Here is a 23,763-nt window from a genome sequence, read left to right on the forward strand (position 1 = left end):
TCGATGGTTTCCGGCGCCGCGCCGGCCGCTCTAGCCGCCCAGGTTTTCACTCTTTGGTTTCCGGCTCAGTTCCGGCGGCTCTGAGCGCTCGGTTTACTGGAGACACGCTCTGCACGTGGAGAGTTGTGTGGACCAGGCGATCTCGCCCACCCCACCCGCATGTTTGAGGAGCCGGAGTGGGCCGAGGAGGCCCCAGTAGCCACGGGCCTCGCGCCTGTAGCCTCACGGCCTCGGCCCGCCTCAGTCTCGCAAGTCAAGGTGAGCGGCCCTGCAGGGAGCTGTTTGAAGCGGAGAAGCCTACCCTGGTGGATCCGAGGAGCGTTGGGGCTCGCTGTGTGTGCGTGTGTGTGCGTTGGGCGGGGCGCCTGCGACCCGCAGAAGACCCGACTGAGAGCTGTTGCGTAGAAGTTAGTGGAGTGAAGGCGGAATCTTGGACGGGAAAAGCACGTGCGGAGGCTCTGGGACAAGAAAGCATGTCCTGTTGTTAGGGTTACACACAGAGTAATCTGTGTGGTTGGAGCACAGAGAGTGAGAGGGTATGCCATTGAAGTTGGAGAGGCAGAGTAGAAGTTTTGCATATTTTACCGATAGAAGCCAGTGAAACGGTTTTAGCAGGGGAATGATTTCTTAAGATTTGCATTTTGAAAAGTCGTTGGTTTCATTGTGGAGTTTGGATTGGGGAGAGTAAGAGTGAATGACAATGAAGGATTTTATCAGCACTACCATTCTAAAGGAGTGGTGCAGTGTGGGTACTGAAAACCTGCAGGTTAAGTGCCTAGCCTGGGACCTCCCAGCAGGACTTAAATCCAGAAGGCCTCCCAGACAAGAGACCTTCTCCTTTTAGCCTTTGCAGATGTGAAGGCGCTGTACTTCCTCAGGCTCTTCCTACCTTTCAGTCAGCATCCAACATCTGCCTTCTTTATTCCCTCCTCTTCATTCCCTCAACCCACTGCTATAATCATTGCCACTGGTCTTTCCATCTGCAGCTTGTCCCTTTCTGCTTATTCTCTACACTACAGCAAGACTCATCGTAAGTACACACCTGTGATTCTCACTCTTGTTTTCAGAAACCTCCCTAGCTTTTATAGAAAGATACAGAAAGCTGCAGGCAAAAGCCTGAGATTGAGGTCTGGAACTCCTGTTCTCTGGCCTTGGTCCTGTTGCTTGTGGCCTTACCACATTCCTCTGGGGAACTCCATTTTCTCATCTGCAAATTGAAGAAGTGAGGTGGGTGGTTTCTCTGCTCTCCAGCCTCCCAAAGGTTGAGATGGTGACTTAAAAGTTGTTCAGGGTCTGGCAGGCTTCATGACAAGCTAGTGAAGTTAACTAAGAATAATCCAGTTGCTTCCACCAGCATCTGAATCAGGTCTCCACCTCTGTCTTCTTACTCTCCAGGCCCCAGCTATTCACCTCGCCCCTTCTCTCTTCCCTTGTTTTCTCTCAGGGCTCCAAGCACCGTCAGCTTTTGGCCACATTACGGGCCCTGGAGGCAGCATCTCTTCCCCAGCAACCCCCTGGCCTGCGCAGCAGTGACTCTGAAGAGGATGTGGTGGAAAGGAAGAAGAAACGCCCGAAAAAGGCCTCATCTGCTGGTGCTTCTACTGAGGTAGAGAAAAAGAAGAAAAAGAAATGTCAAAAACAGGGCCCACCTGGCAGTGACTGTGAAGAAAAGGAAGTAAAAAAGAAGAAGAAGTGCCTCAGAGGGGTTCTTAGTGCCAGTGACTCTGCTGAAGAACAGAAAAGAAAGAGAAAATGCCAGAAACAGGCCCACTTAAGCCCCGCCCATCTCCTGGACATTGACAACCAAACAGGTACTAGTGGGTGTGTGTATGTGTGTGGGACATGACAGAGGTTACCTGCCACCATTAGGTTTGGGGTTAGGCAATAAGAAGTATTTTCATCCAGGCCACAGTCTCTTTTTCAAGGATAGGGGTATGGCCAGGATGATTGCCAAACCTCCAAATCCAGGGGCTCTTGCCCCAAATATGCTTTCTCATCTCCCTCCCTTTAGGTCCCAAAGCTTGGAAGAGTAGTGCTACAAATGACCTATCCAAGTCAAGTCCTGGGTCCACTTCTGCCAACCCTGCCCAGACCTTGAGTCGCAAGCAGTGGCGGAACCGGCAGAAGAACAAACGTAGACATAAGAACAAGTTTCGGCCAGCTCAACTGCCAGACCAAGCTCCAGCCACAGCCCCCGCAGAGGAGACAGAGATGCCTCCTGCCCCCAGTCCAGATCACCATGAGGATCGGGCAGGGGCTCTGCGAGCCCGCATGGCACAGCGGCTGGATGGTGCCCGATTTCGCTACCTCAACGAACAGCTATACTCAGGGCCTAGCAGTGCTGCACAGCGTCTCTTCCAGGAAGACCCTGAGGCCTTTCTCCTCTATCACCGCGGCTTCCAGAACCAAGTCAAGAAGTGGCCACTGCAGCCAGTGGACCGCATCGCCAGGGATCTTCGCCAGCGGTGAATGGGGGTTGGGCACTGTGAGAAGCAATGTGGGTCAGTCATAGCTCAGACTAGACCAGTGAGTGATCCCTCGCCTCCACTCCCAGGCCTGCGTCCCTGGTTGTAGCTGACTTTGGCTGCGGAGACTGCCGCCTGGCTTCAAGTATCCGGAACCCCGTGCACTGCTTTGATTTGGCCTCTCTGGACCCCAGGGTCACTGTGTGTGACATGGCCCAGGTAAACCCTCCCTCCGCACCCCCCCATCCTGGTGTCTGGACGTGCTAGCATTCAGTGCTGGGTTTCTTTCTTTCTTTCTTTCTTTCTTTCTTTCTTTCTTTCTTTCTTTCTTTCTTTCTTTCTTTCTTTCTTCCCTTCCTTCCTTCCTTTCTTCCTTCCTTCCTTCCTTCCTTCCTTCCTTCTTTTTCTTTCTTTCTTTCTTTCTTTCTCAGACATACTTGGTTTATTTATATATTTTTTAAGACTATTTATTTGAGAGAGAGAGAGCGTGCGCGCGCACAAGCAGGGGGAGCAGCAGAGGGAGAGGGAGAAGCACCCCGTTGAGCAGGAAGCCCAATATGGGGCTCTATCCCAGGACCCTGGGATCATGATCCGAGCTGAAGGCGGATGCTTAACCGACTGAGCCACCCAGGCACCCCTCAGTGCTGGATTTTTGCTCCCCATGTTGTGTGCTTTATACAGTACTCCCACTCTTACAGGTGCCTCTGGAGGATGAGTCCGTGGATGTGGCTGTGTTCTGCCTTTCGCTGATGGGAACCAACATCAGAGACTTCCTAGAGGAGGCAAATCGAGTGCTGAAGCAAGGGTAGGAGCTCCCGGGACACAGATGCGTGTATATGTGCACAGGTATACATCTGTGTATTTATGCAGAATTTCTTCTTCTCAGGGGTCTCTTGAAAGTGGCTGAAGTCAGCAGCCGGTTTGAAGATGTTCGGACCTTTCTGGGAGCTGTGACCAAACTGGGCTTCAAGATCATCTCCAAGGTGAGGGCCCCAAGAAGTCTCCCTATTTTTGTCTTGTGCAGTCTTTTTTAGGGTAATGGTGTTTAGGAAGGAGGCCATAGGCACAGGCACAGACATTTGCTTTTTGAAGGCATGACTCATGGGAGAGCCCTGGGAAGCTTTCTGAACAAAGGCGGGACATGGATAAAGGTGTTTTGAGGAGCTAGGACGAGGATTTGGAGCTCACTAGGTCTTTTCCACCCCTAGGACCTTACCAACAGCCACTTCTTCTTGTTTGACTTTGAAAAGACTGGGCCTCCTCGAGTAGGGCCCAAGGCTCAACTCACGGGCCTGAAGCTTCAGCCATGTCTCTACAAGCGCAGGTGACCTCTGGGCCCGCCTTGAAAGGGGAGGCCAGTTTTGAACTCCAGGCTCACAACTCTGAAGACTGTATCCAGCCAGTCTCTGACCCAGGAACTGGTACATCCCTGTCGCTGTCCTCAGACCAAAGTGTGATGAAAACCTCTGGTTCAGCCCCGCTCTAATGAAGGCTTCTTATTGTGAGAAGCATAAAGTCATTTGGGCTAGCTAAAGAATAGGAGTTTATTGTGAAAATACAAGGGTATCTGGGAATGATGGGTCCTCCAGATGTGGGAACTAGCTGGTTTGGAATTCAAGGCATCTCTGGGTTTGGCTCCTCTTTCCATCTCTCAGGAGTCACATGGACTTTCTGCCCTGGCATCTCTACTTTCTTGTCTTCTCACCTCCGTCTGCTGAGAAAGTCTGCAGCCAGGACTGGATGCATAAGAGGTGCTCAATAAATTATAGCTATGGCTGTGATGTGTTGTAAGCCTTACTATTTTTTAAAGTCCTTCCCTAGGTAGGGTTGGAGGTCAAAGAGTGAAGAATGGATTTGTTGACTGAGGAATACTTTGGGAGGGCTCAAGATAGGCCTTTCAGTGGGCTTCATTTCACAGGGTATTTAGAGATTGTTGATAAGACTCTGAGATGTTCTTGGAGGAGGGCGGTAAGGGAGCTGGGTCTCTTCATAAATAACAATTGGTTGGGGCGCCTGGGTAGCGCAGTCGTTAGGCGTCTGCCTTCGGCTTAGGGCGTGATCCCGGCGTTCCGGGATCGAGTCCCACATTGGGCTCCTCCGCTGGGAGCCTGCTTCTTCCCTCTCCCACTTCCCCTGCTTGTGTTCCCTCTCTTGGTGGCTGTCTATCTCTGTCAAATAAATAAATAAATAAATCTAAATAAATAAATAATAATAAATAAATAAATAACGGTTGATGCCATGGTAGGCTGGGGGATTGGGCTGTCCATTGGCACAAGGGTCTGTTTGTTGTTTCCAACTTGCAGTGGGCCCCAGATCAGCATGTCCTGGGAAAGCTATGGGCAAGGAAGTTTGGTGTTGGAAAAAGATGAACTGGGATGATAGACCCTTGGCCTCTCCTGGAAGGTATCTGCCATGTCCAGGCGTAAAGATGCAGCATCTTACCTATTTGTAAGAACAAAAACTGAGACTGCCCACTGGGACACAGCTTCCAGGGCTCTGAGCCAGTCATATGCCTCCAGTGAGGGGATGGCGGCTTTGAGGTAGGCTGTGGGCCAGAGGGCATGTTGGGAGGCTAGGCAGTGCACCAAAGCGTCTTTGCGTGTGCTCTTGTCTGCTGAGTGCTTGTCTGACTGACAGTCTTATTCATCCTAGCTTGGTGGTTCCCTACCAGTACCACCGCTCCTAAAGCAGAATTGATTTCTTCATCTGCATTCTCCAGACTGCATTGTAATTGCTTTGTGCATTAGGCTGCGGTCTTTTCAAGTCATATTTGTCTTTGTATTTCCAGAGCTTGTCGCTGAGATGGTGGAATAACAGGTCTGTTGAAGGACTGATGAGAACAGAGTATTGCAGGAACCCAGGTTCAGGGTACAAGATGTGGGCACTGAGGACTAGGGACGATGGAAGAAGTAAGCAGATGGAAGAACTTGAACAGGTGGGGTGATGAGGGTTGGTGAGAGAGAGGAATCTGCAGTGAGTCTGGTTTCTCGCCTGAGCAACAGGTTGGGCTGGTGCTGCTGTTCAGAATGTTGTGTTGTAGGTAGCTCTTCGATGTTCGTTGGGAAGAGGGACGTCAAAGTGCCAGGAGAGACCCGTGCTAGGATTTGGGAATCAGCAGTCTAAAGGAGGTGTCATTCAAGTCATGGGAATATATAAGATATCCAGAGTAAGGGGCGCCTGGGTGGCACAGCGGTTAAGTGTCTGCCTAGGGCTCAGGGCGTGATCCCAGCGTTACGGGATCGAGCCCCACATCAGGCTCCTCTGCTATGAGCCTGCTTCTTCCTCTCCCACTCCCCCTGCTTGTGTTCCCTCTTGCTGGCTGTCTCTATCTCTGTCAAATAAATAAATAAAAAGTCTTAAAAAAAAACAAAAGATATCCAGAGTAAGGTAGAAGAGAAAAGGGCTCCGAAAAAACTGGAGCGTTTAGTGGATGGGCAGAGGTAAGTGGATCAGTCACGGTGACAAGACGAGAAGGTCAGGCTGGAGACGGAGGAGTGAAACCGGGAGAGTGATGCTTTCAATGTGGAAGGAAAGCATGGGGAGGTTGTCCGCTGTCAAACTCTATTGCAAGGTCTGTTAAAACTTACAGTGAAGTCAGATTGCAGTGAGTGAAGTTTGCTGAATACTGTTGAGGTCCTGTTTGACTTTATATGACTTTATGGTTACACCAACCAGCCCAGTGTGTGGTTATCTCTGCCTGCTCAGCAATCTAGGTATAATGGGGGGGGAAATGAGTACTAAGGGATCATCCAGAGTTGGAATCTTGCCGTGCAATAGGAACGAAAGCAAGCGAGGGCATTTCACACCATTCAGAAGTAACTGATCACTGCTGGATCGTGCACTATTGTAGGAGAGATAGGAAAGTGAAGACATGGGGTGGGCTATTGCACTGGGAATCATTAAACAAGCGACCTGGGCAGGTGAGAGGTGATGGTCAGAAATGGGAGCGCTTGAATTATTAGTGATGGAAGCACAGCAGCTCCTGGTGATGGCTGCGTCTAGAATGAAGCCACAGGGCCTGAGAGGCGTGTGAAAGAGGTTGCACATACATTGGGTAATGGACGGAGAGCTTGGGTATTATGGGGAGGTCTTGTCTGAATGGACTTTGACGTTCTCCAGGATGATGGTAGAAGTTGGCATGGAACAGGTGCCAACCTCTCAAGGAAGGGGGCGGATCCATGGAATGCATTTCAGAAGTGCAGGGAGTTTGGACTGCCTTCTAGAAACTTCCATTGCGGGAGCGATGTGAGGCTGGTGAGTGGAGCTGGCTTCCAGGCAGCCAAGATAAAATACCCTCACCGTCCTCTCCAGCTTGTCAGGGTTCACTGGAGATTACTGGGGAAATGATTATTACGGCAGCTGCATGGGACAGGAGCCTCCGAGGATAAGGGGAAGCAGGCCACAAAGTCCAAGGAAAGTGTTGAAGTAGCAGGCATCTCGCTGTGGGACACACATTACCGTTGATAGTTCCCTGTCTCTGTTCTTTTGCACATGTTTATATTCCTAGATCTTGGTTAATTTTCCCTGTTTTTCTATTCTCAGCAGGACAGCTGGGTCTCTGCCTTTCTCCTTTTTTTTTTTTTTTTTGTTCTCCTTATAATTTGGATTCTTTTTTTTTTGCCTATTCTGGCTGTATCCACCCAAGTAAATGTCTCTGGGTTTTACTCAGGCCTTGGACTCCCCGTAACTCAGTCCAGCCCCACTAGTGTCTCCGTCAGTTGCTCCGATTCTGAAAGCGGGACTCCCCTGAACCTGATCTGGGGCCCCCTGGCTCCATCATCAGCTTCAGGACAAACTCTCGGGCAAGCCCACGTTCCTTGGTGTTTAATGCCAAGAGCCTAGGCTGGAGGGGGAACAGTGTATCTCCTTAAGAAATACAGTATGCCAGCTGTTCAGAGAACAAACTAGTTTAAAGAACAATTTGAGAAGAGATTGAAGGAAGGGCAAGAGTAGTAAGAGGTAAGTTGGAGGGGGTTGCTGTACCGTGCAAGGCAGTGCATTTTAATCACCTAGTGATGACCAGGCCCTCCCCCGGTTTCTGATTTGCTTTGGTTTTTCACAGTGAAGCAGGAAGCAGGGTTGAGAGAGTAGCAGGGAAGGAATTGTAGTTTTGAGGCGAAGAGTGCATAAACATCCTTAAGAGAGTTAAGAGGGAATGAACGAGTGATGGAAATGGAGTATGGTTGCCGGTGGTATTAATAGCAGGCTTGAGGTTCAAGGTCAGAAAGAGGATGCATGGGAAGAGACCGTGTAGGATCTCTGTAGAGAGCTTACTGTTGTGAGACAGCACAGCTGGACTGTGAGGACCTACCCCCCTCACCTCAGATCTAACTGTGAACTCCACTGGGACCATTCAGGAAGCTTGAGGTATTTATATTCCTTCGGCTGAGGAACGATGAGCCTGGAGTCTGACTCGTGCCCTGGGAACGTAGAGGGCAAGCAGAGGCTCACTAACTGTTTTAGTGGTGGAGCGGGGGGAGGGCCGCGGCTTTTGCATTGGCCTGCATTCCCAGAATTTGCTGTGGCAAGTGATGCATGTGTGTATCCTGTGAGTCTTGCAGGAGAGAGGGAAGCGTGGGGTGGTCTTGGTTCCTTTCCAGTAGGACCGTTTGAGGAGGCAAGGAGCCCTCAGCACAAAGAAGCTAGGCGTGTGCCTTGTGGGCTGAGGAGGGAATTGCAGGAGACCACCCACTAAAGCTGCATCCACCAGGGTCAAGGGGACAGCCGGGATGTCCCCTTTAAATACCTGCCAGGCCCACAGGGCACAGAACCACCCAGTCCAACAAGAACCTTCTTTCCTTCCTTACCCCTTATTTCTGTGCAGCGGGACCCAGAGTAGTCAGCAGCTCTTAGGTAGCCTGGAGGTAAGAAGAGCAGAGAGCATACGGATTATTCTTCCCCTCCCCAGCTCAGGCTCCTTGAGACTAGATGTAAGTGGGGCAGGGCTGGGAGGGGAAAGTAGTTAAAGCTACAGTAGGTGCACATTATTTATCGTTACATAGGGTTAGACATTCTAATTGCTTGAGATGGTAAGACTGTTAACTAAGAATGAGCTGAAAAGTCACAGGCTTGCTGCAGCTTCTCTCCACAGCAGGGAAGAGTGCCCCCACATGGAAAAAGTTTGGAGGGGTGGTAAGAGACAAGAATAAGGTTGGGTTTGGATGGCAGCCTGTGCCTTGTACTTGTTCAGTGTGCTTTGAGAGGTTTCTTGCTGCTGCAGTTTCCGGTGTGCTCCAGCTTTTGTTCCTGTAACAGTCCTGCAGGAACAGGGTTCCAAAGGAAACAACATGATCTGGCAGAGACACAGCTCAGCTCCAAACACTCAATCATTTACATAATTGCACAAAGCCCTTCACAGCTTTTCACAGACACAGACCTGCAATTAGAGCTTTCTATACACAGGTTGTCCTCCTTCCCAGGTGACTTCTCAGACCAGCCACCTGGTTCTAGGACATTCACCACTGTAGTAACTGCCTTACTGGTCTAATTGCTTCCACTCCTGCCCCCAAACCCATTCATTTCCCACACAGCGAAGTGATGTTTTTAAAATGTAAATCAGATATGCCATTTCTCTTTTTAAAATCCTTCAATGGGTCCTCAGCACTCTGAGAACAAAAGATGTAGACTCGTTCCCAGGCCCTTTGTGATCTTGCCCAGGCCTCGCTCTCCAGCTGCATCTTAACCCACTCCTTCCTCCCGAGGCTCCAGCCAAACGGGCTTTCTTTTTCATCCCTCAAGCGTCCCAAGCCGCTCCCGCTGGCCCTTACATATGCTCCTCCGCCTTTCTACAGTACTTTTCGTGATGAGCTCATTTTCATCTTCCAGATCTTCACACCAATATCCCCATTTCTTCTGTAGAAGAAACTGGCTAGATGCTCACCAAAATGTCCTTTTCACAGACACACCGTTTCCCAGCTCCTTGCGTCAAGGTGGGGCTCCGTGAATAGTCCTCACCAAAGGAAAGTAGGTAGAAGTGATGTTTTACTACCAGACCAAGGCAGCTACGGAGGGGATGAGCCTCCTCCACATTCCCCCACCCCCTCCTGCCTTCCTCAGTAACCTCGAAGCACACGTTTTGAAGACAGTGGAGTCAGAACCGTGGAGTCGGAGTCACTGCTCGGAGGAAAGCTCTTTGACCAAGAACATCCACATTGGACTTTAAACAAAAAGAAAACGCTTACATTAAGCTACTGAGCTTTGGGAAGGTTACAAATGTTAGCATTATATACCCTGGCTAAGAAATCCTTTCTGGGCATCCTGTCCACCTTACTCGAGATCACAAAACCCTGCTTCCTTCGGGGTGCTTCACACATGTTGTTTTACCAGTTGCCAGTCAACACTCCTACCTGTCCCATAACTTTGATCTTAATTGAGAGAAAAAAATGCCCACATGAGGAAGTTGAGATGCTCATTTTATCAGTTGCATTTTGATTGTGACCAGAAGAAAATATCTCACTGAAGAATGTCCTAAACAAATCAGATGTTTATCCTAATATTATTAGAAACTCAAAGGTAGGTGGCTGTTACCATTGGTTTAGGAGCTCAAGGATGTGAACCACTAGGTCTCTGTTACTCTTGGTCTCTTGATTCTGATGGTCACAGGTGACGTGTTCTTGATTAGGGAGGGACACCCTACTCTTCTGCTTGGGAGTCTTGCTGATTGCCACAGCCTCTACTTCTTTGACCTTACTTCAGAGGTCCTACATTGTTAATACTCTGGTGTAAATATGTTTCATTATTCCTTACAACATAACTGAGGCCAATCTAAAATACTAACATTTTAAATATATTTGTCTCCCCCACCCCTTCCCACACCTCAGTGACCTGTGAGAACTTATCCAATTCAAAGCTCTTCTTCCTCCAGCTCAGTGGGTGGGGAAACATGGTCTGTTTCTTTCACTCCTCTGTTACTTAAGATTGGGATGAGGAGGACACATTGGAGGAGAAAAAGCTAAACTCCATCAGTGTGGAGTTTAAATGTTGGCTCTCGTGTGAGGTGTTGGGGTTCTCTGGAGGCCCCATGGGGACTTGTTCACTGACTGGTTTTGCTTCCCTCCTTATGATACACAGCCCACACTCCCCTTCAGCCCCTGCCCCTGTCCGTGAATCCACAGCCTCCAGATGCTAACATCCCTCCCCCTGTGTAGCCCTCCTGGGAGAGGTCCCAACAAACACCTCGAGACTGGGTCCCTTTCAAGAAGCCCACCAGAAACTCATGCCTATTTGTCCCACCAAACACTGAAAGTGCAGCCCAGCCAGCAGCTGACTCCTCTCCCCCTGCTCGCCCCTGCCAGCCCGACTGACTGATTTCTCCATATGAGAAATAAGCACCAATCTCTATATTCATAGCACTTCAGATCCCCATAAGTGATTCAGGTTCTGTTCTCCCAAGAAGCCTCTGCCCCAGGCTCCACCTCAGTGGTTATACGGAGATGGCTCTATTCAGTTCCTGAGTGTGGCAGACCTCTAGCTAGAGAATGTGATCTGAATGAATATAAAGCCTGTCTCTTACGGGAACACAGAGTGACTATAAATGATTCTCTTGGAGCACTCCTCACTTGATTTAGGATGAAGGGAACAGCACTGCCCCTTTGCCTTTCAGGAAGGAAAAATTCTCTATTCCTAAAAATTCCCACCAATGCATCTTTCATTTCTCACTTTTTATACTGTAGAAAGTTGGGGGCTCTGGATCAGCTTTTTATCTTAGAGTAAATCCTATGTGGATATATCCAGCACCTTCATTTAGAATGTGTCAGTACCTGTTACCTGTTGTGTTCAGTTTTGGTGTATATCCAAAGATCTTAGACAACTGAAAAACATTTAACGTCCTCTTTCTTACGTACATATTCTAAGAAAGTGTGAACTGTTTGTGCGTGCACTTTATTTATATAGAGCGTTACACTGTATTCTTACTTTCCCTCCCCCCTCCCTCACTCAACTGTGTTTTGTTTTTTTTTTTTAAGATTTTATTTATTTATTTGACAGAGATAGAGACAGCCAGCGAGAGAGGGAACACAAGCAGGGGGAGCGGGAGAGGAAAAAGCAGGCTCATAGCGGAGGAGCCTGATGTGGGGCTCGATCCCATAACGCCGGGATCACGCCCTGAGCCGAAGGCAGGCGCTTAACCGCTGTGCCACCCAGGCGCCCCATCAACTGTGTTTATAATATCCATTCACCTATCAATCAGGGCCCTGTCAGGAAGATACAAACCACACTAAGTATTTCAAGTGATGGCATTTAATACAGAGAATTGACTGCAAGTGTTGGAAGGCTGAAAGAGTAGGAAGAAGTTGCTGATGTAATTCAGAAATGTTAACTGGAGATACCAGAACATCCTAAGTTCTGGGAAAACAAACAGGAAGAAGTTCTATAATCACCGGAAACTAGGAGCTCAGAGAAGGGGCCCTTTTGATGATACTCAGAGCTTTGTGGGGGAAGCTTCTTCCACACACCTAGTGCTTGGACCTCTGAGGAAGAGCATGGCTGCCTGTCTGCTGCTAACATCTCTGACAAGAGTGGCAAAGCTGCTGCTAAATGCGGAAGCAGCTGAGGTAGTGTGACAGCGGCCGGAAAACAGGAATGCACGGCCTCCCTCCCGTCTTTCACTTTCAGTTTCCCTTTAGGACGTCCCATTGGCAGGACCTGATGGAACCAGCCGGCAGTAGATTCTGGGAAATAAGAGTTTGCAGAATCTCAGCTGGTACAACACAACCAGAGTGTGTGTGAGGGGGTGAGCGGGAGGGGTGGAGTGAGAGGTTGTGTTGTGGAGGGAGATAATGTAGTGGCTTAGGAGCCCCAAGAAAATAGGTAAATAAGGGATAGAATCTAACTGTCGCTTCTGTCAGCTGTGTGGTGCTCCAGGGTATGCATCCATCACCTGGTTGCTTCAAATTCTTTGCTACCTGGAAAAATTAAAATCCTTGGAGCTAGGGTTCTTCTAAAAATTATGTTCCACCAATTAGATGCACTCATGAGATTTGGGAGGCAAGGGTCATCTTCCTGCTGCTTGGCCGTTGCTGCTGGAAAGCGGGTTTATCTAGACGTTGGGCTCTCTGCAGCCGCATTCCCACTGACATCAAGGATGAAGTAAGGGTGCTTACTGTAATGGCTGAAGTTCCATGTGGGACGGAGGTTCAACAGGTAAAGTCCCATCTACTCTGTGACACTTTGAGTTTGGCTATAACAAAGTGTGGTTAAGAAGAGAAAGTACCGGGGGAATATCAATAAGTAATTCGCAGAACTCGTGAGAAGTCCAAGGAGTGAGGCTTAGAAAACATTCCTGGGGGGCGCCTGGGTGGCACAGCGGTTAAGCATCTGCCTTCGGCTCAGGGCGTGATCCCGGCGTGTCCGGATCCAGCCCCACATCAGGCTCCTCCGCTATGAGCCTGCTTCTTCCTCTCCCACTCCCCCTGCTTGTGTTCCCTCTCTCGCTGGCTGTCTCTATCTCTGTCAAATAAATAAATAAAATCTTTAAAAAAAAAAAAAAAAGAAAACATTCCTGGACCAGGAGAGGATGGACAACTGTAAAGACTAAGGTCAGGATGGCACTGCTGGCCTTCTTATCTCTCTCATTGCTACACAGATTGATGCTAAGAATTGAGTTAAGCCTCCTAAATTTATGGCCCTATTTTAGGATTGGCCCATGAAAGCCCCCTCTCCTGTTCTCTCTTTTGTTTCCTTTATTCCTGATTCTCACTCCTCTGTTCCTCACCCCCACAATGTACATGTACGTTGTACCATATGTTGGTACATATGTGTTTTGGTACATATATGTTGTGGCAGAGACTTGCCAGCTGTTTCTCACACCCATTTTCTTCTTTCTGGGAAATCAGCTGGACTGTGTTTCCAGCTTCCCTTACACTTAAGTGTGGCCACAGGATTGAATCTAGCCAGTTGGTTGGTAGTGAAACTAATGTGTGCTACTTGCAGATTTGGGTCCTTACATTTTCCTATACATAGTCCCCTGTTGTCCACTTTGGCCAACTTCATGCATTTGCATATGTGACCTTGAAAGCTACGTGCTGAAGATGATGGAGCCAAAAGATGGAAGGAGCCTAGGTCCCTGAAGCATCACTTAGAGAAGAGCCACCCACCAATTAGTGATATAGGAAATGGTTGGGGTTCAGAGCTGATGGCAAAGAAAAAATTCTTGAGATGTCTTTGGTGCAAAAAGATGGTTTTATTAAAGCATGGGGACAGGACCTGTGGGCAGAAAGAGCTGCATTGGTCATGAGGAGTGGCCAATTATATATTTTGAAGTTGGGAGGGGGTTGGGGATAGCACAGGCCTCAAGGTATTTTGTAAACAAGGTTTCTAGGACCTTGAGGAGGCTAGCTATTGTTAGGAAAATGTCGTTTATTACTGTTCAGTAAAAACTCAGTCATGAGACCCTTCAGATGTATACCAGTGGGCCATATGCTTAGAGGATGATTGCTAACATATATCTTGGAGGGGGGGGTTAGAGATAAAGGAAGTTTCCAAAGTAGTTTTTAAATGTTAAAGTTGACTTAAGGATCCTGGGGGTCGACTAAGATTTCTTTTTGCCCTTAGCAAAGTATTAACATTGAGGCAGTTGAGTTCCTAGAGGAATGTCACGCTGCCTGTTTCAAGGATTTGTTAATGGACTGTAAGCAGTAAGGAAACTTAGTTTTTCTTTTGCCTTTGTTTCCCACATCATTAGGACACCTGTTTTGGACCTCACATGAGTGAGAAATCATTTTCTTTATGGTTGAACCATCACACACTTGAAGGTTTGTTGTTACAGCAACTATCGATCTTTTTTTTTTTCCAAATCCCTTTTAGTTGAACACATCAGAAAAGTAAGCAAAACACACATCCATGTAGAAAAATAAACTAAAATGTTTTGCCCATGGTTTATCACAGGCCAGCACCACTGTAACCACCATCCAAATTGAGAAAGTCTCAGCACCCGAAAGCCTTTTATGCTACCTCCCAAACATCAACCACTTTCTTCTCTCAACCATACAAAGTTACCACCATCCTGACTCTCATGACACTAATTTTCCTGCTTTTCTTTATAGTCTTACTAATTAAGCATTGTGATACTGCGATTTATAATTAAAAAATACGTATTTCTAACACTGAGCTTCTAAAACCCTTGGAATTTCTTAAGTGATGAGGACTGGGACACTGTCTTTTGTTATGTTAACGAGACGAGTTTTGTATGCCCCAGGTGCCCTAGGATGGAGCGGTTGCCTTCCCACATGCTTTGCCTAAGCATCTTTTCCACCTGGATGTTCAGTGAGCCATTCTAGGAAATTAATTGAATCCCAGGAGTAGGGCGGTCATTGGAACCTCTGTAGCCAATCTGTAGCCAAATCTGTAGCCAATCGGTGAGAAGCTCCAGTTGACATCCTGGATTTGTGACTAGCATCTGAAGTGAGGGAGGAGGGCAGTCTTATAGGACTGAGCCCTTAATCTGTGGAAGCTGATGCCATCTCTAGGCAGTTAGTGTCAGAATTAAGGTGAGTTGTAGGACACCCTGCTGGTGTCTCAGAGAATTACTTGTTGGTGTGGGGATACCCCATGGTGGAATTGGGTGCTCAGACCCCCTTTTAAGTACCTATACCTAAATAGTATATATTTCCATGTGTCTGGCTTTTACTCAACAATAAGTTTATGGGATTCATCCATGTTGTTGAGTACAAATGAGTTTTTTTCACTGTTATTATTGTAGAAGTATCCTGTTCTGTGAGTAAATTATAACTGTAAACCACAATTGATTGATTCAACTGTTGATGTACATTTGAGTGGTATATCAGTCCGAATGGGCTGGGCCATGCTGCAGGAAATAAAAATCCAAAATGTTAATGGCTTAACGCCACAGAAGGTAATTTCTTACTATTGCCAGAGGCAGAGACTGCTCATAGTCACTCAAGGACCCTAGCTAATGCCGTACATGCTTCCAAAAGGGGAGAAAAGGGAATAAGGCAGATCAGTCCCTGGCACCAAAAGTTTCGGCCCAGAAGTAACACATGTCCTTTTTGCCCCATGTAATTGGCCAAAACAAGTCTCCTTGCCATGTATAACTCCATAGTTGGTAAGAAAATACACTCCCACCGTGTACCCAGGGGAAAGACAAACAAGGTTTGTGAACCACCTAATGACCAGTTTCTGATTCCCGTGAATAATGCTATGAATAATCTTGCAAATGCCTCTTGTGCATGTATACACATTCAGATTGGGAATATAACTAGGAGTAGAACTGTTCGGTTGTAAAGTATATATATATCCTTAACCTTTAGCAGATAATGCCAGACTGCTTGCAGATTTTTCAATTTATACTCTCTTCACCAAGAATATGAGAGTTTAATCCATGTGAGAATTCACTTTATTTCATATCTCTGCTATCTTGTGGCATTTCCCCCCAATTGTATGTGTAATGTTGTATCATTTGGTTTTGCTTTGCATTTCCCTGATTACTAATGGGATTGACCTTTTCATGATTCTACTGGCTGTTTGAAAATACTCTTCTCTAAAGTGCCTGTCCAAGTCTCTCGCCCATTTTTACTATCGGATTATCTTTTTCTTACTGATTTTGCAGTTCTTTGGGTATATACTGGATATAACCCCTTTAAGTTATGTGTGTTTCCAGTACCCTCTCCCATTCTGCGGTTTGCCTTATCACTCTTCATGGGCGTTTACTGATGAATAGAAGTCTTAATTTTAATATAGTCTAGTTTATCCATCATTCCCTTATGATTAATGCTGTGTGTACCTATTTAAGGAGTCATTCCTACCCTCTAATGGTAAAGATATTCTACTAAATTATCTTTTGGAAGTATTTGTATTTTGCCTACAACCCATGTGCAACTGATTTTTAGGTGTGGTTAGAAGAGGAACCTAAGTGTAATTTTATTTCCATCTAGATATCTAATTAATCCAAAACTGTTCACTGAAAAAACTTTCCCATTGCTATGCATTGTCTGCTTTCCATATTTTTCTCTATATGTGTGAGCCTGTTTCTGGTCCTCATCCATTTCTAGGTCTATATGTCTGTCTTGGCCCCAGTACCTCACAGTTTTCATTACAATAGCTTTCTAATCAGTCTTCATATGTGGTACAGCATGTCCCACACAATTTTTCTTTTCCAAAAGGACTGTTGTTGGCCCTTTACATTTTCATGATTGTCGAGCTCCCCAAACATCCCGATGGGATTTTCTTATGCTGAATCAGCTTAGGGCGAATTATAATAGTGAGTCTTCCAGTTCTGTGGCCTTCATGCTCCATTTCTTTAATTGCTGCAATAATATTTTATATTGACTATATATAAATATATTACAAAAATAATATTTTATAGATTTGTGTACAGAGTTCTGCACATCTTTTGTTAGATTTAGTCCTTGGCATTTACTGGTTGTTGTTTTTAATGACTTACAAATGGGATCTTTTAAAAGTTTCATTTTCTGCTTGCTTGAACATAGAATAAAATAAATTTTTGTGTGTTGACCATGGAGTAGCACCTTTGCTAAATAACCTCATTTACTAATTCAGTAGTATATCTGTATTTTTTACTTGTCTGCATACATATGCCTGTTGTTTCTGAATACAGCAATTTTATTTCATTCTTTCCAATTTTATACCATTTCTTTCTTTTTCTTGCTTTACTCCACTGGCCAGGAGATCTGTTATTGTGTTCAAGAGAAGTAATGTGGGTAGAAGGCTCTGTCTCATTCTCAACCTTGAAAGAAAAGCTTTAAGTATTTCATCATTGGGTATGATATTGGTAGTGAGGTTCTGATTAACAGTTGTCAGATTAATGATGTGCCTTTCTGTTTGCTATTATTTTTATCCTGAATTGGATTTCAAATTTTGTCAAATGCTGCTTTTGAATTGAAATATCATATATATTTTTAAAAGTTCTGTCAGTGTAGGGGCATCTGGGTGGCGCGGTCAGCTGGACATCCGACTTTTGGTTTTGGCTCAGGTCGTGATCGCAGGGTCGTAAGATTAAGCCCTGCGTCTTGAAACTCTCCCTTGCCCCTTCCCCCCACCACATCACGCTCGCGGTCTCTCTCTCTCTCAAATAAAAATAAATCCTAAAAAAAAAAGTTCTGTCAGTGTAGCAATAGATTCATTTCCACGTGTGAACTCAACCTTGAATTTTTAGAATATAATCACCTTAGTTGATTATTATCCTTTTTAATATATCGCTGAAATCAATTTGCTAATATTTTGTATAGGACTTTTACAGCTCTGCTCATGAGTGAACGTAAATATTTTCCTATAAACCTTTTTTTGCTCAACACAGTGCTTTTAAATAAGTGCGATACATGTTGCTGTATGTACCTTTAACTCACTTTTCCTCTTCTTCAGATGCTCTAAGGGCTTCCCCTCTCACTCTTAACATAGTCCAGAGTTCTTCCTGGGGCCCAAAAGGCCCTGTATTTTCTGGATTCGCATTATCTAACATTCACTCCCTCTACTCATGTCTTTTCGGCTACACAGTCCACCATGCTATTTATTGAAAATGCTAGGCATGCCCCTGCCACAGGGTCATTGTACTTAATAATCCATCTATGTGGATTGTTACTTCCGTGATAGCTAAATGGCTCACTGTGCACTTTATTCAGGTCTCTGTTCACATGTCACTTTTTATAGTCCCCCTCTCTACTGCCATACCATGCTTAGTTTTTCAAGGAACTTGTCACCTTTTAAATTGTACATTTATTTGTTTATATGATGATTGTGTATTTCTCCACACTAGAATGTAAATTCCAAGGCAGCAGGGACTTGATCTCTTTTATTCAGTACTGTAGTCCTACGATCTAGGACTTACTTGCCTCCAATGTCTGTTTAGTGTTCCAGAGTATTTGTTTAGGACATTTAACATATCCATTCCCCTAGTGAAGGACATTTAGATTATGCAAATCTTGTGACCACAAAAAATTGGGTAAAGAATTTTCTTATAAATGTTCTCTTAAAAATGTATGTGAGTGTTGCTTCCAGATTTCAAGTTAATTTGTCAGGCCTTTATTCCCCTATAAAATATAACAAAATTAACAACTATAAAATCTAAACAAAATGTAAACCAAAAAGCAACTATCTGAAGACATTGACAAGTGAACAGAAGCAGGCAAAAACTAGAGGAGAATTTACCCTTAAAAGACTTCAACTGCAATGGATAAAATGTGATTTTGTGGTCTTTGCCTGAAGGTCCCTCCCAACCCCACCCCATCCACCAGTTCCAAAGGCAGAAAACCACAGCCTTACTGGCTTAAAATAGCAGAGAACAGAGTTCAGGGCTGGTAAAGCAGCTGGAAATTGAAGAGCAGAAATCCTGGAAGTGAGAGAGTGGCATGAGGGGTAAAACCAAAATGTGAACATAAACTTTGCCCAAGACTGCTAAAGTACACATGCACAGAGGAGACTCAGGGGACCTAGCAAATAAGGCTGGCAGAGTCCAGTCAAGAGTCTACCTTTGACTGACAGAAGTGCACTGGCCGAGATGTGCAAATTTGCTGCTTTTTTGACTGAGTGCATTCCTCAATTCATGTCCAGCTTGGGTGGCAATTGAAGTGTCAGAGGACAGGGTTTTGTAATGGAGAGCAGCTGGAAATTTAAAAGGAAAGCCCCAGAAGCAAAAGGGCTGTAGAGGAAGTGAGCCCCAAAATCTGAGCCAAAATCTGCTCACATCCTTGGCCAATGACCGAACTATGTAAATGCAGGCAAGATTCCCTGAGACCAGGCTTAAAAAAAAAAAAAAAAAAAAAAAAAAAAAAAAAAAAAGCAGCTGCTGCTAGAAGCTGGAAGAAATAAGCAGAGCTATCTACTGTTACATAGCACAGGAAATAAAAGATTTGCAATTTAAGCCCACCCTTGCCCCAAGATGCCTACTATAACTATACTACCAATAAATCTTCGGAATATAACAGAAGGAAAATGTACTGCAATATATTATCCACAACAACAGCTTTCAACCAAAATTACCAGACATGCAAATAAACAGGAAATTATAACCCTGTTATAAAAACATGAAATTATAAACAGTAATTTATACTCAGGATAAAGGACACTCAATAGAAATTGACTCGAGGGGGCTCAGATATTGGATTTAGCTGTCAGATACTTTAAAGTAGCTGTTATTTGTATGCCTAAGCAATGAAAGGAAAATACAAGAAACTAAAAGAAAGTAAGGCTTGAGTGAATATACAGATAGGGACCTTGCCAGAGATAGGAACTACAAAAATGAACCAAATGGAAATTCTAGAACTGAAAAGTATAAGTAACTAAAAGAGGGGAAGAAAAGAACAATATAAATCACTCAATTTGAGTGACAGAGAAAATTGACTAAAAGAAATGGACAGGGCCTCAGGAACCTGTGGGATTATAAGAAAAGATCTAACGTTTCATCAAAATCCCAGAAGGAGCTGAGAACACTTGATGAAAAATAGCCGAAAATTCCCCAAATTTTGGCAAGAGACAAGCAGAGTGAACCCCAAACAGGATAAACATGAAAAAAAAAAAAAGTCAATATCAAACATACAATTAAACTTCTGAAGACTAAATAAAAAAGTATAAATATTGAAAGTGGCTAAAAAAAATGACACCTTACCTAAAAAAGAACAATTTGAATGACAGTAGATTTCTCATGAACCATGGAAGCTATAAGAAGTAGTATGATATTTTCCAGGTTTTTGAAAGAAAAGAACTATTAACTCAGAATATTATACCCAGTGAAAATATTCTTCAGGAATGAAGGGGAAATTTGGACATTCTCAGATGAAGGAAAACTAGCAGAATTTGTCACTAGCAGACCTACCCTAAAAGAAGGGTTAAGAGAAGTTATTTGAACAGAAAGGAAATGCTAAAAGAAGAAACGTGGGAACATCCAGAAAGATGAAAGAGCATATTAAACATACATGCCAACTGAACTAGCTTTCCTTCTCTTGAGTTCTCTGAATTGTGTCTAATGGTTGAAGCAAAAATATAATGCTGTCTGGTGTTCTAAACATATGTGGGAGAAATATTTAAGATCATTATAAACAGGGAAGGATAAAGGAACGTGAGGTTTCTATACTTCACTTGAACTGGTAAAATCACAAGACCAGGAGACCATGTTAAGTAATGCATTTATAATGCAATACGTACGGCAACAACTGAGAAGCTATACAGAAATATAAATTCAAATTCACTATAGGTAAGGCAAAATGGAATTCTAAAAAGTACCCAGTTAACCCATAGAAGGGATAAAAAAGAAAACAAGCAAAAATCAGGGAGAGCAATCAGTAAAGAAAAAATGGCAACTTTACTCCCTAGCATCAACAACTACATGTTAATAAACGGAATACACCAGTTAAACAACGGAGGTGGACAGAGTGGTAAAAAACATGACTCAACTATACTTTGTCTACGAGAAACTCACTTTAAATGTAACAGTGTAGGCAAATTGAAAGTAAGAGGGTAAAAATGATTTATCATGTAAAAATTAAAGCAGGAGTGGCTATATTAATGTCAGATAAAGTAGAGGAGAATTGGGCAATGACAGGGAGGGACATTATATAATGATGTATACATGTATCGATGCATCAAGAAGACCTAACAATCATAAATGTGTATATACCAAAGAATATTGTGCAAAATGTGTGAAGTAAAACTGATAAAACAGAAAGGAGAAAGAAAACCAAACCACAGTTGCAGCTGGGAACTTCAACACCCCTCTCAAAAACTGGTAAAACAACTAAGACAGAAAACCAACAAGTAAGTATACAGAAGGACTCAACAACACCTTCAACCAGTGGGGTCTAATTGACATTTATAGAATACTCCACCCAAGAAAATACACATTATTTTCAAGTACTCATGGAACATATACCAAGAAAAGGCCCTATCTTGGGCCATAAAATAAATTTTGAGAAATTCAGAAGAATTGAAATCATATAGAGTGTGTTCTCTGGCCACAACAAAATCAAACTAGAAGTCGGTAAAAGGAAAATCTCCAAATGTTCAGAAGCTAAACAATATACTTACAGATAATCCACGGGTCAGAGAGAAATCACAAGGGAAATTAAAAGTTACATTGAATGTAACGAAAATACAAACAACATATCAAAATTTGTGTAGCTAAAGTGATGCTGAGAGGGAAGTTTATAGCACTAAAAGCATACATTAGAAAAGAGAATTTCAAATGAATAATCAAAGCTCCCACCTTGATAGCCTAGGGGTGAAAAAGAGCAAAATAAATCCAAACGCAAACAGAAGAAAGGAAATAATAAAGAGAAGAGCAGAAATCCATGAAATTGAAAATAGAAAAACGAGACAAAGGGCCATTTTTTTTTTGAAAAGATGGATAAAATTACAAACCTCTAACAAGAGTAACAGAAAAGACACAATATCAGGAGTGAAACAAATATTACTACAGATCTTGCAGATATACTATATAAAGTAATACTGCAAATAACCGTATAGACATATATTTAGCACGTAGTTAGGATGGAGCAATTCCTCAAGAAAAAAAAAAAACAAGTATTACAACTCATGCAATATGAAATAAATAATTAACCCTATAAACTATTAAGGAAATTAAACTTACAATTTTAAAACTCCCAGGAAAGACATTTCCAGGCCCCAGTTGTCTCACTGAAGAATTCTGCCAGGTGTTTAAAGAAGAAATAACACCAAGTCTGCACAACCTTTTTCAGAAAGTAGAAAGAAACACTTCCCAATTCAGTTTATGAAGCTAATATTACTTTGATACCAAAACCAGGAAGAGATGGTGCAAACAAAACTACAGACCAATATCTCAGATGAATATAGGCACAAAAATCTTTAACAAAATATTAGCAAATAGAATCCACCAGCATATAAAAAGAATTGTATGCCATGGCCAACTGGAGTTTATTCCAGGAATACAAAGACTGGTCCAATAGTAGAAAATCAGTGTAATTCACTATATTTAAAGGCTAAAGAAGAAAAGTCACAGGATTACATCAATTGATACAGAAAAGACATTTGACAAAATTCAACACCCATTCATGATAAAAACTCAGAAAACTAGGAATAGAGAGGAATTTCCTCAACTTCAGAAAGAAAATCTCTTTTTAAAAAATCTATAGCTAACATTACACTTAATGGTGAAAGGTATGCTTACTTCCTAAAATTGAAAAGAATGCAAGGATTTCTATTCGTATTCAGAATAGTGCTAGAAGTTCTAGCTAATGCGGTGTGGAAGACACAGAAAAGAAGACTCAAACTGTCCCAAACTATTAGAGGTTATAGAGCAGTTCAGTAACGTGGCGGGATACAAAATCAATGCTCAGAAATCAGTTGCATTTCTATACACGAATAACGAGACCAAAGAAAGAGAAATTAGGGAATCCATCCCATTTACAATAGCACCAAAAACCATATGTTACCTTGGAATTCACTTAACCAGAGACGTAAAGGACCTATATTCTAGAAACTATAAATCACTCTTGAAAGACATTGAGGAAGACATAAAAAGATGGAAAGATATTCCATGCTCATGGATCGGAAGAATTAACATAGTTAAAATGTCCATGCTACCCAGAGCAATCTACACTTTCAATGCTATCCCGATCAAAATACCGAGGACATTTTTCAAAGAACTGGAACAAATAGTCCTTAAATTTGTATGGAAACAGAAAAGGCCCCGAATCTCCAAGGAACTGTTGAAAAGGAAAAACAAAGCTGGGGGCATCACAATGCTGGATTTCGAGCTGTACTACAAAGCTATGATCACAAAGACAGCATGGTACTGGCACAAAAACAGACACATAGACCAATGGAACAGAATAGAGAGCCCAGAAATGGACCCTCGGCTCTTTGGGCAACTAATCTTTGATAAAGCAGGAAAAAACATCCGGTGGAAAAAAGACAGTCTCTTCAATAAATGGTGCTGGGAAAATTGGACAGCTACATGCAAAAGAATGAAACTTGACCACTATCTCACACCATACACAAAAATAAACTCCAAATGGATGAAAGACCTTGATGTGAGACAGGAATCCATCAAAATCCTAGAGGAGAACATGGGCAGCAACCTCTACGACATCAGCCAAAGCAACCTTTTTCATGACACATCCCCAAAGGCAAGAGAAACAAAAGATAAAATGAATTTATGGGACTTCATCAAGATTAAAAGTTTCTGCACAGCCAAGGAAACAGTCAGAAAAACTAAGAGGCAGCCCACGGAATGGGAGAATATATTTGCAAATGACACTACAGATAAAGGACTGGTATCCAAGATCTACAAAGAACTTCTCAAACTCAATACACGAGAAACAAATAAACAAATCCAAAAATGGGCAGAAGATAT

General features: G+C 43.8%; 1 protein-coding gene across 4 annotated transcripts in view; it reads left to right on the forward strand.

Annotated features, from left to right (window-relative positions):
• The first annotated feature begins 29 nt into the window (after nt 1–29).
• The window catches only part of RRP8 (ribosomal RNA processing 8), a 62,847-nt gene continuing 39,113 nt past the window's right edge, over nt 30–23,763 (forward strand). For 3 of the 4 annotated variants that reach the window (XR_015726916.1, XR_015726917.1, XM_087868074.1), the window contains exons 1-6: nt 30–258; nt 1,445–1,811; nt 2,012–2,465; nt 2,555–2,684; nt 3,164–3,270; nt 3,352–3,448. Coding sequence is in view for 2 of the 4 variants with exons in the window: in XM_087868074.1 (XP_087724200.1) it covers nt 160–258; nt 1,445–1,811; nt 2,012–2,465; nt 2,555–2,684; nt 3,164–3,270; nt 3,352–3,448 (1,254 nt within the window). In the remaining 2 variants the exon portion in view is untranslated. Of the gene's footprint in view, nt 259–1,444; nt 1,812–2,011; nt 2,466–2,554; nt 2,685–3,163; nt 3,271–3,351; nt 3,449–3,673; nt 4,247–23,763 lie in introns of those variants that run through there. The other variant, XM_045783018.2, reaches the window with a different exon arrangement.

This window comes from Ursus americanus, chromosome 16 (genome assembly GCF_024610735.1).
Source record: "Ursus americanus isolate L20-20 chromosome 16, mUrsAme1.1.p, whole genome shotgun sequence".
Classification (NCBI taxonomy): domain Eukaryota; kingdom Metazoa; phylum Chordata; class Mammalia; order Carnivora; family Ursidae; genus Ursus; species Ursus americanus.